Source organism: Callithrix jacchus, chromosome 5 (genome assembly GCF_049354715.1).
Source record: "Callithrix jacchus isolate 240 chromosome 5, calJac240_pri, whole genome shotgun sequence".
Taxonomy (NCBI): domain Eukaryota; kingdom Metazoa; phylum Chordata; class Mammalia; order Primates; family Cebidae; genus Callithrix; species Callithrix jacchus.
In genome coordinates this window covers 138240080-138252211 of record NC_133506.1, presented here as the reverse complement: position 1 = coordinate 138252211, position 12132 = coordinate 138240080, and the positions used below count along the sequence as shown (strand labels likewise).

The 12132-nt window shown below is 49.9% G+C and overlaps 2 protein-coding genes across 4 annotated transcripts in view; one reads left to right on the top strand and one right to left on the bottom strand.

Moving 5' to 3' along the window:
* The window catches only part of WDR45B (WD repeat domain 45B), a 63158-nt gene that overhangs the window by 32646 nt on the left and 18380 nt on the right, over positions 1–12132 (top strand). The window contains exons 10-11 of one of the 2 annotated variants that reach the window (XM_008997977.5): positions 2764–2917; positions 7279–8160. In XM_008997977.5, coding sequence (XP_008996225.1) covers positions 2764–2917; positions 7279–7291 — 167 coding nt within the window. In that variant the 3' untranslated portion in view covers positions 7292–8160. Of the gene's footprint in view, positions 1–2763; positions 2918–7278; positions 8161–12132 lie in introns of those variants that run through there. The other variant, XM_035302250.3, reaches the window with a different exon arrangement.
* The window catches only part of FOXK2 (forkhead box K2), an 81251-nt gene continuing 77254 nt past the window's right edge, over positions 8136–12132 (bottom strand). For both annotated transcript variants that reach the window (XM_035302248.3, XM_035302249.3), the window contains one exon: positions 8136–11317. In XM_035302248.3, coding sequence (XP_035158139.1) covers positions 11121–11317 — 197 coding nt within the window. In that variant the 3' untranslated portion in view covers positions 8136–11120. The remainder of the gene's footprint in view (positions 11318–12132) is intronic.

The following is a 12132-nucleotide window of genomic DNA, read 5'->3' as shown; positions in this document are numbered from 1 at the left end:
CCGGGGTTACCTTTGACTTGGCTCTGTGTGGGGGAGTAGAAGGTCCTGCACAGTTGTGTGATTAGTTTGTAACGTTAGACTGGGGGAAATGCGAGACGGGTGGGTTTCCTCAGTGCACGTGAGCGTTCTCAGAACTGATGTGTACGGTGGGGGCGGGGCAGTCACAGGTTCTTCTGTCACAGGCCTGTTCATTAGGAACAGGGCGAGGGCCTGCAAGGACGTGCCTCCCATGTGGCCCTGGCACCACAGCTCCTCTCCAGGTGTGTGCTTTTGTAGAGTGGGAAGGACCCGGTGTCTCCAGCGCTGGGGACTCAGGGAGCAGCAGGCTGCTTTTCAAATGGAACTCATGGGAAGTGTGGTGTGTGGAAAACAAGGCCAGGCTGCTGCTTTCTCCATGAACCTTCTGTACCCAGGACACGGGGGTGAAGGGACTCCAGAAGCCCCTGCTGGGTGGCTTATTTTTCCAGCCACTGCCTCAGATGGTGCCTGGTCAGCAGCTTTCCTGTGTGATGATACAGATGCATGGGCGTGGATGATTCCGGCTGGGTTCCTGGTCTGCCTGCCCTCCCCATGGCCCTGGGATGTCTGTGGGGATCCAGCCCCCACCCACACCCACCCTGGGTTTGACGGTGACACCTATGTGAACCCCTGGCCCCTCCCCCTGACCACCACTCTAGTTACGTGCTGGCCCTCTGCAGCCTTCAGTGACCAAAGGGTTTTATAGTTGTGTTTTCTTCCTGCAACCAAACCACGCTCCTGTTTGCCAGAGACTTTTCACGTGACTCAGCCCTCATCTCTCTTCTGTTGTGTCAGGCATTTGGTTGGTTACATTTTTGAAACTTGCACCAAAATTTTCCTCTTCCAGATGGATCGGAAAATACAGTGAAAAAACATTGCTAGTGCAGAGAAGCAAATAAACAATTTTAAAAAATAAGCAAAAACAAAATGTTCCTTGTAAAATAAAGAACATACAGAAAAATAAAAAGTTGTAGGCTGGGCGTGGTGGCTCAAGCCTGTAATCCCAGCACTTTGGGAGGCCAAGGATCACGAGGTCAAGAGATCAAGACCATCCTGGTCAACAAGGTGAAACCCCGTCTCTACTAAAAATACAGAAATTAGCTGGGCATGGTGGTGCGTGCCTGTAGTCCCAGCTACTCAGGCTGAGGCAGGAGAATTGCTTGAACCCAGGAGGCGGAGGTTGTGGTGAGCCGAGATCACGCCATTACACTCCAGCCTGGGTAATGAGCGAAACTCCATCTCAAGGAAAAAAAAAAATAGAAAGTTGTAAGCAAAATTGCCCTGTGTTTCCACGTCCAGAGAAGGTCACTCTTGGACAGCCCCACACCTGAATGTAAAATGTATTTTTACTTAAAATATTTTTTTGGTAGGGACAGGATTTCTCCTCTGCCTCCTGGACTCAAGCGGTTCTCCTGCCTTGGCCTCCCAAAGTGCTGGGATTACAGGCATGAGCTTCGATGCCTGGCTGCATTTTTTATTTCAGATGTATTTGTCAGTCTTTCTTTTTTTTTTTTTTTTTGAGACAAGAGTTGTGCTTTTGTTGCCCAGGCTGGAGTGCAGTGGCGCAATCTTGGCTCACCGCAACCTTCACCTCCTGAGTTCAAGCGATTCTCCTTCCTCAGCCTCCCCTGTGCCACCACCCCTGGCTAATTTTTGTATTTTTAGTAGATACAGAGTTTCTCCATGTTGGTCAGGCTGTTCTCAACTCCCAACCTCAGGTGATCCACCTGTCTCATTCGTTCTTCCAGAGCTGGGATTACAGGTGTGAGCCACCACACCCGGTCTGTATCTGTTCTAAAGCTGGTTTCTAATTTATGGCTAAAGACATGCATCTGCCCGTCTGTAGTACTCTACGTGTATTAAAATCCTCATCTGCTAATTCCAGCATCTGGGTCTTCTCACAGGATGTCTCCTGATGTTCCTTTATTTGGAGTGGGGACACACTTGCCTCACTGTGTGTCTGGTAACTATGGGTTGTACAGGGAGCACTGCAGATGGTACGTTGTAGACACGGAGTCTGTACATCTGAGGAATGTGGGCTTTTTGTTGTAGGCAGTTACTGAGACTGAAGTCACTGCATTGCAAGTCTCCCAGGGGCAGGGCTGGGCAGGACTGGGACCAGAGAAAGAAGCAAACACGCCACTTGGGGCTGACTGTGCGTTTTGCCTCCAGGGATGACTGTTAACTTTGTGAAGTGACTTTGCTGCATCTGTTGCAATGATTACACTTGCCTGTCTTTTACTCTGTTAATGTGGGACATGACATTGATTTGTGAATGTTCAGCCAACCTTGCTGTCTTGCAGAACGCCCATATGGTGTTACCCTTAAATACTGCTGAATTCCACTACTATTTGGGGATTTTTTTTTTTGCGTGTAATTTATCTTTCTGTTTTTTAAGAGACGGGGGGATTCACCATGTTAGCCAGGCTGGTCTTGAACTCCCAACCTCAGGTGATCAACCTAGCTCGGCCTCCCAAAGTGCTGGGATTACAGCGTGAGCTGCTGCGCCCGGCCTGTGTGTGTATTTATAAGGGATTCTGATTTGTAATTTTATTTTCTGGTAGTCTCCTTGCTGCATTATGGAATTACCGATCAGGTTAGTAATTTTGTGGTTTTGGCATTAATTTTAAAATGATTTGTCTTATGTAACATCCACCAAAATGGAGACATACAATGTGTTTTAACAAAAGCAAATGTAGCCTTGAGATTGAGGCAACAAGCAGTGAAATGCGATTTCTTTTATAGCTCTGTTCAAGAGAAACGCCACCGTCTGTAGAGGCGGTGAATCTTCCGGTGTTTGCTCTGAGCCTCCCACAGACACCTGCGGCACCATCTTGAAGTGTCCGTGCTGGCTGCCAGCCAGGCAGAGTCCTGTCATCTGTGTAAGACGTTGCAGACGGTGAGTCTGATGCTTCTGGGGTGTGTGACTGACGACTCCTTCTCTCCTAGTCCCTCATGGGCACACGGGGAAAAAATGGTCAAGGAGCTGGCCAGATACTGCGGAAGAGAGTCTTGCTGACCTTCTTAGCAGATGTGTGACTCCAGAAAGTGGCAGCATTTTTCTGCCTCAGTTTCAGTATTTGCACAGGGCTGCACTTCACGCCTCACATTATTTACCATCAGCAGCTTGTACTGACAGCTGCCTATCCTTTTTTCTTTTTGTCGCCCAGGCTGGAGTGCAGTGGCACAACCTTGGCTCACGGCATCCTCTGTCTTCTGGGCTCAAGTGATCCTCCGACCTCAGCTTCTCACGTAGCTGGGACTAAAGGCATGCAACACCATGCCCAGCTAATTTTTTTTGTAGAGATGGCATCTCTCCATGTTCTCCAGGCTGGTCTTCTACTCCTGGCCTGAAGCAGTCCTCCTGCCTCAGCCTCCCAAAATGTTGGGATTGCAGGCGTGAGCCACCATGTGCAGCCATGCTTTCATTTTTTTTCTTTGTTTGGCTGTCACCCAGACTGGAGTGCCGTGGTAAAATCAAGGCTCACTGTAGCCTCGACCTCCTGGCTCAAGTGATCCTTCTACTTCAGTTTCCCAAACAACGAGGACCATAGGCATGCACCAACATGCCTAGCTAATTTCTTCATGTTTTTTGTTTGTTTCTTTGTTTTTGAGACAGAGTCTCGCTTTGTCACCCAGGCTGGAGTGCAGTGGCTCAACCTTGGCCCACTGCAACCTCCACCTCCTGGTTCAAGCAATTCTCATGACTCCGCCTCCTGAGTAGCTGGGATTATAGGCACGCACCACCACATCTGGCTAATTTTTTGTATTTTTAGTAGGGATGGGGTTTCACCATGTTGGCTGGTCTCGAACTCCGGAGCTCAGGTGATCCGCCTGCCTCAGCTTTGCAGAGTGCTGGGATGACAGGTGTGAGTCAGTGCACTTGGGCTATCTGGCTAATCTTTAATTTTGTTTTAGAGATGGGGGTCTCCCCTTGTTGTCCTGCTTGGTCTCAAACTCCAAGGAGTTCCAAGGATGGAAGCGATCTTCCTGCCTTGCCCTCCCACAGTGCTGGGGTTACATGTGTGAACCTCCATGCCTGGCCTGATTTCCTTTTTGATTGTTTATTGCTGGTGCATATAAATACAGTGTATTTTTATCTTGATCTTGTACACTGCAGCACTGCTGAATTCATTTGTCAGCGCTAGTAGTTTGTGTGTGTGTGTTTCTATGGAAGTTTCTATACATACTCATTCCATCTGCAAGGAAAGTTTCACTTCACCCCTTCCAAGGTAGATGCCTGCATTTCTTTTCTTGCCTGATTGCTCTGGCTGACTTGTTTTTTTTTTGAGACGGAGTTTCACTCTAGTTACCCAGGCTGGAGTGCAATGGCGCGATCTCGGCTCACCGCAACCTCCGCCTCCTGGGTTCAGGCAATTCTCCTGCCTCAGCCTCCTGTGTAGCTGGGATTACAGGCACGTGCCACCATGCCCAGCTAATTTTTTTTATCTTTAGTAGAGACGGGGTTTCACCATGTTGACCAGGATGGTCTCGATATCTTGACCTCGTGATCCACCCGCCTCGGCCTCCCAAAGTGCTGGGATTACAGGCTTGAGCCACCACGCCCGGCCTTCTGGCTGACTTCTGTACCATGCTGACGAGCAGTAGCTCAAAGGAGGTACTGGTGTCCTGTTCCTGATCACAAAGGGAAAGCTGCCAGCTTTTCAGTGTCACGCATGTGTACGTTGAGCTCTGGGTCTGCATTTTTCCTGCTTGGATTTCATCAAGCATATTGGATGTGTAGATTCATGTCTTCATCAAATCAGGGAAGTTTTCAGTGACTGTGCAAGTGTTTTCTTCCTCTTTCTCTGCTTCGGGGAGTTCTCATAAGGCCTATTTTGATAGGTTGATGGTCCTATAGGTCCCCTCCTCTTTACTCTTCCCCCCATTTTTCTTTTCTGTCTGTTGCTCAGACTGGCTAATTTCATTGACCCTACCTTCAAGTTCACGGCTGCTTTCTGATGCCTGCTGAAATCTACTGTTAAATGCCTCTAGTGAATTTCTTATTTTAGCTATTTTGATTTTCAGCCCTATATTTTGTTTGGTTTCTTTTTATAATTTCTATTTTCTGTTCTTTAAACTTTTTCATACACTATTCATATTTCTTTCTTTTTGGGGTCAGGGAGGGGCAGTGTCTTGCGCTGTTGCTCAGGCTAAATTGCAGGGCTGTGATCACAGTGAACTGAAGCCTTAACTACCCAGGTTCAAGCGGTCTCCCTCCTGAACCTTCGGAGGAGCTGGGACCCAGAGACATGCTAGCTGACTTTTTTTTTTTTGAGACAGAGTCCCACTGTGTTACCCAGCCTGACCGTGGCCTCCCAAAGTGCTGAGACTGAAGGCGTGAGCCCCATGCCTGGCTTTCTTTAGTTCTTTGTCCCTGGTACCCTTCAGCGGGAGCATATTTAAGACAATTGTTTGTCTAGTACAATTTCCTGACTTCTTCAAGGATGGCTTCTGTCCACGTCCCCTGCCCCAACCTCACAAATGGCTCATGGTGTCCTGTTCCTTTGTATGTTTCTTTTTTTTTTGGTGGGGGTGGTTAGAGTCTCACTCTTGTCGCCCAGGCTGGAGTGCAATGGTGAGGTCTCTGCTCACTGCAGCCTCTGCCTCCTGGGTTCAAGAAATTCTTCTGCCTCCGCCTCCCGAGTAGCTGGGATTACAGGTGGGCGCCACCACACCTGCCTAGTTTTTTGTATTTTTAGTAGAGACGGGGTTTCTCCATGTTGGCCAGGCTTGTCTCAAACTCCTGACCTCAAGTGATCCACACACTTTGGTGCTGGGATTACAGGTGTGAACCACTGGGCCTGACCTAAAATACTTTTTTTTTAAAAAGTGTATACACCTTACTCCATTTTCTAGGAATCAAATGACATAAACCTCAGACTGCTCGATCTTGTCCTGCAAGTCACAGTTCATTTTTGTTTCCCAGTTTTTCTGTTTATTTACTGAATTTTTTCATTTGTTTGGTTCATTTCAAGAGCATCTGCCCTCACTTCACAGAGTGTGCTTATAATAACTGTTCTTCATCTGATATTTCCAGTATCTGGGTCGTGTGAGAGTTGACAGGCGGTCTTTCCCCTTGAGGGTTGAGAGTTTTCTGGCTCTTTTTATGTTTAGTAATTTGTACCCTAGACATTTGGCATACCTTGAGACTAACCTAAGTCCTATTAAATCCTCTGCAGAATGTTGAGCTTTGTCTCAGCAGGCCGGTAACCGGGTTATGTTCTGACCGCATGAGCAGCCTCCTCCTGGGCTGTGGTTCTGTGTGCCTAGTTTCCCGTCTGTTGTGCCATTCAGGTCTACACCTGGCATGCACCACCCAGGGGCCAGTCTACACGAGTTCAGTTCACAGGGCCTTTGCCGCCTTCCCAGGCTGGTGCCATTCCCGTGAGCGTTAGGGGCTCTCTAACTCCTTTGTTGTGTCCTTTGATTTAGAGGCCCAGGTTTTAGCCTCTCTGCTGTTCCATTCCTATGACTAGGTCCAGCTTGGGGCCAAAGCGGAACAGGGATTTCCCTCACGCTGTTTGGACTACAGGTGCCCTGTTCTCCAATTCCTGTCAGAGTCAAGGGTTCTGTTGTGGGGAGTGTCTGCAGGAGGTTCCGGTGACTGTCTCTGCCTGGGATGAGAGGGAAGGGGGGATGAGAGGGAAGCAGGGAAACGTGTCTGCCTGGGATGAGAGGGAAGGGGAGATGAGACGGAAGGGGGGATGAGAGGGAAGGGGAGATGAGACGGAAGCGGGGGATGAGAGGGAAGGGGAGATGAGACGGAAAGGGGGGATGAGGGAAGGGGAGATGAGACGGAAGGGGGGATGAGAGGGAAGGGGGGATGAGAGGGATGAGGGGATGAGAGGGAAGGGGGGGATGTGTCTGCTCGGTATGAGGGGGAAGGGGGCCCGGTCTGCCAGGGATGAGAGGGAAGGGGCTGTCTCTGCACAGGATGAGGGGGAAGGGGCCGACTCTGACCGGGGTTGAGGGGGAAAGGGCTGTCTCTGCCCAGGGTTGAGAGAGAAGGGGGACATGTCTGACTGGGATAAGGGGGAAGGGGACATGTCTGCCCGAGATGAGGGGAAAGGGGGCCGTCTCTTGGACATTTTAACGTTCATCCCTAGTGTGTGGTTCTGATCGACTGTCCAAGACCAGACCCAGCCAGGGACACCCCTAGCATGAGTTATGGTCTTGCTTATCTGCCAGCTGCTACAGATTATCCACGCCTGACTTTCCATAGGACTGAGGTAGATGATCTGTTTATTCGGTCCACAGTTGCTCGTCATAACCCCTCAGAAAGACAGGGTGGTGGAGCCCATTAGGACCTGCTACAGGATGTTTCTAAAAACAGCAACTCTGTAGCCAGACATCAGAGGTCACCTGAGACCCCACCTTGAATTCTAAATTTTTCGTTGCTGTGGACACAGCTCAGAAAGGGAGCAACAAACTGCGTTTCCCAACAACACCCACTAACACAGCACGAGAGCACGCAGATGTGGGCCTGGCAGACAGTGTGAGTGGACGACTGCTTTGTCCTGCCACAGAGAGCCTCACAGGGTGTGTGCTGGACAGTTCTGTGTTAGGGGATCAGTAGAAGGAACGCAGCACTCCATTATGAACGCTTTCAGTGAACATGAAATTTAGGATCCATTTAGCTCCCAGAGTGGCCTCTGTGCCATCATTCTCAGCAGGATTTCTTCCCTGCTACCCTGGAGTGAGTCCTGACAGTGCCTTCACAATACAGACATGAGCACTCCACACCAGTCCCAGGAGCAGAAAGACCGGTGTTCCTGCACGGGAACCCGAATACCTAAGCACTTCTCCGGAAGAGCTGCCTTTTCATCGCAGGAGAAAATGTTTCTCCAGGTGCTGGGCAGTCATCTCCATCCTCAGCTTGAAGAGAAAGTGTTCAGACCAAGTAGTGACACAATCTCAAAGCAACTCTGACATCACAGATAAATCATCAAGACCCAGGCTGCCACTGCCTGTGATTGCCGCCTTTTCCGTGGGCACCCACTTAACGAGCTGGCCTGAGGGCAGGGCCGACGCTACCGGCCTTCAGTGTACTCAGAGGAGAGCATCAAGTTCAACAGAAAAAGTCTATCAAGAGGAAAATGATACTCTGCATTCAATTAAAATTAATAAAAATATTTTATTGAATTTCAGGAACTTGGTACTTTTTTAAAATTTCAAACCTTTGCACACACATCACCACTATGCCTTCTGGAATAGTGGTTAGTTAGGACCTGAAGATTGTCACTCATCTCCTTGCGTCACATAGCACAGAAATCCCAAGTCCTGACACTGCCCCCCTCCCCCCTCCTGGCCATGACTACCAACTACTCTGTTATTCTAGCAGAGGACAGTGATGGGAGTGGGGAGGAGACTGAAGGAGACCAACTGTCCACAGGCGCACTCCACTGCAGGGGGAGGAGAGCAAGCCGAGGATCGTGCGGCGTATACTCAGTGCACCATGTACCGTGGGCCACACTTGAGTTCCCGTTTGTTTCTCGTTTGGTTCAGGGCAAAGCTACTGAAATTAAGTCTAGTCCCTGAGGAGCTCAGAAGTTTGGCAAAGGTCAAAGCAGAGACTTCCTGAAAGTAAGACATGGAGGAACACAGTGGAGAGCTGGGAGTTCACCGCGACGCAGCTGAGGGCGACACAGGACCTCTCGGGGGTGCCGCAGCCCCAGCACCAGGGACTGGAGCCAGGACTGCAGCGACAGCAGCTCAGCGACCCTTGCTGTGCTCAAGTTCCTGGGGATTCAGAGCTCAAAGTGTAAAAACAGTGCCTCCAAGACGGGCAAGAAGACCTGGGGCGTGGAATCTGCTAACCTAGTCTTTCTCGCCTGGATCTTCTTAAATCCTACGTACCCATGAAAAAGCCAAGCGAACATGGCAGTGAGGAGGAGACAGGAGTGTGCACGCCTCCCATCTGCGAGAGGCACACTGGAGTCTGTGTTCAAGATGCAGAATGCTGCCTACAGCAAAAAAAGAAAAATTCTTTAACATTTAGAGTTGGGCATTTTCCTTACCTGTGATCCCAAAAGATCCAGATCCAGACCCATAAAGTCCATGTTCCAGGATCAGAAGTCACCAGTTCACGGACTGAGCTTACGCAGGGAGAATCCACCTGACTCCACACACAGCTGCATAAAAACATCTCCAGCAGAATATACGACGCATCCGCTTGGTGTCCAAGCCACGCTCCCACTTGGTGACCTTGCTCGAGAGCTGGTCTCCTGTCAGAGAACCCCACAGCTGTGACCGAGAGCTGGACCCTCTGTGGAGAGTCATGACCCCACACAGGACACAGCAGAATCCTAATTATTTTTACAAACTGCAAACCTTCTGAGTAAGACGACAAAAATATACATTCCAAGGTATCTGTAAAGTGCTTGGAAGATGCAGACGGCTGCACCGAGGGTCACTCCCTCCACACGCTGTAGTCTGCTGCGCTCACACACACGGTCTCAGTCACGTGATGCTTTCGTTTTTATTTCTTAAACAGCTGAGTTATAATCCAGCTAGTGTGCAGTAATTTCAACGTGCATCACAGTAGTGACGCTGCCGCAGCCCCATGCTGAGGGCCACACACAATTCACCCAACAGATTCATCATATTTGGTCTTTATGTAAATAATAGTTTTTAAATTGCCTAAATATACCATTCTGAGCCATTTCATCCCACCAGGAAAATACAGGTTTTTTCCTCGCTAAAAAAATTAAATACCAAAATAACTACATTTAAATAAATAACGTTACGATGATGACATTAAAAAGCTCCGCATCAGGCTGCCGCCCTTGCTCCAAGGGCACTGCTCCTCGGCCCTCAGCCAGCACAGCACAGCACACTCGCTCCTTCGGGAAAGCGGAGCCAGGCGAGGAGGTGCAGGGCCTCCCACTCTCATTCCCTCACCCCCCCTCTCTCTTTTCATCTTCTGTAGAGGAGTCAGCCTCAGGATTGGCTTCAGTTCCGAAAGGTCAGGACGTTTCCTGCCAAAAATCAGGAAATGCCCAGATGTCCCCCACTCCACTGTGGATGGGGAAATCTGCCATGCAACAGGCGGCTCTAGGGCGCCTAGAGCTAGGAGGACACCCAAAATACACACATACACACCACGAGAGACCTGGGATCTTAGTTTCAAAAGGGCCTGGATAAAGGACTGAATCTTTTTTCCCAAATGAAGTAGTAATGGTTCTGTCGTTTTAAACATACACAATACTTAGGAGACTTGTTTTACTTTGAGAGTGGAAAATTTTGCCAGGGACAGTCAACACAAAGAAACAACAAAAAATCGCCAAAAGAGAACAGTTAAGTGCAGCTCGGTGAGTCCCGGCAGTTCCTTCCCAGCACCAGTTCAGCCCTGGGCTCTCAGGGTTCCATGTGGCCACAGCGTCTGTCCACCCGTCCACGCGAGCCACATGCTGAAATGGAGGTGGATGAAATTCATCAGGCAGCTGCTGTAACATGGAAATATGCAGGTGCCACAGAGTAGTTCATCTGAACTTTAACAAGACAGACAAAAAGAAATCATTCCATAGGCTGAAACAAAAACCTACGTTCTTTTCCCCAAATGAAATCCACTGAAAGGTCCTGTGTGATTTCAAAAGTCTGAGTAGAAATGGAGTGATGTGAAATGCCCAAGACCCCATGATTCTGTGAAGAAACTACACCTCAAAATACTCTAATTCCATATGTGAGCAACGGAACACCATCTCCACTGCCTGGTGGGTACTGTGAGGGTGGTGGGAAGGGCTCTCCCATGTCCCAAGGGCCTAGTACTGACTGCGCCGTCCCCACATGTGATGTCTGGTCCTCATGGGAGGATGGAGAGTTTTGCTCATAGGTAAAAGATGAGCCCAAAGGCAGCGGCCCAGCAGGTGCTCGGTGGGGGAGACACTGTCTCCAAAATCAGGTTTTGTTGTGTGCAGTTTTTGTTCAAGTGTGACTTCTGTCTTTAAATTAAGGAGTTTTAAGGCCACCTGGGTTTTGTGTTTTCAGTGCTGAGAGGTGAAGTCCAACCACAGGGCCCTGCACCCACCGAGAGCTGGCGGGAGGCGACGTCTCCTTTTGGCACCACAAAGTTGATACTGTTGAAGAAAAGCTCCCGTTCGCTAGTTCTGGACACCCTTTTCCCTTACAGCTGCCGGTTGCGTGTCCACACTCAGGGCAATGACAATGCTCTCGCCGTCTTCGGTCTTGATCCGCTTCAGCTCCGGCTGCTCCGACTGGTCACCGTTCTGGCGCTTTGTGGGCAGGGAGGCTGACGCGGACGCATGCGTCGCTAACATGTGCAAAGGACTTGCCGCTGCTGAAAAGACACAAGGGAGTCAGAACCCCAGGCTCTCAGATGAACCCTCGCCCGCTAAGAGGCCTCCCACAAGACCCCAGGGACTGGCCCATGGTGGCCAAGGGCACAGGAGCCTGAGCTGGGCCCTTGGGCCCCCCCCAGAAAACTACAGAAAGTTCACTGCCTGATTAGCAGGCATTTTTATTAACAGCTGGCATCATCTTTATGTCCTGTAAACAGGCTATTTTGATGTCACTGCTGGCGGAGAAGGGCTGAGTCTAGTAATGGCTGGGGCAGGAGATGGCTCTGCTGGCTTCCCCAAGGACTGGCTGCAGCTGTTCTCCCTGCCTTGCCCCCCCACCCACAGGAGATGCTCCTGGACCATCCCCACACAGAAGGCAGCAGGGAGCCAACTGTTCCTTGGGAGAGAAGCACCGCGGTTTCTCACGGCTGCTGCTCACCTGTGCCCTGGGTCAGTCCACAGAGGTGTGCAGGGCAGGACAGAGACTGCTTGGCTGCTAACAGCTAACCAGGCTGCGTTAGTAATTCCAAAGGCAAAGCTTCCAAACGATGGATAATGTTACGTGCCAGCTTAGTGACCTATAGTGCCCCGATTTTGGCCAACCATTACTCTGGATGTTTCTGTATAGTTACTTCTTTAGATGAGACTAACATTCAAATCAGTCAGCTCTGAGTAAATCAGCTAACCGCCAAGACTGGGTGGGCCCCATCCAATCAGGTGTGAGGGACTGACAGAAAAGACGGAGGTCCTCTGAGGGGAAGAACTCTGCCACCAGACAGCCTCTGGACTCTTCAGAACTCCAACACTGACTCTT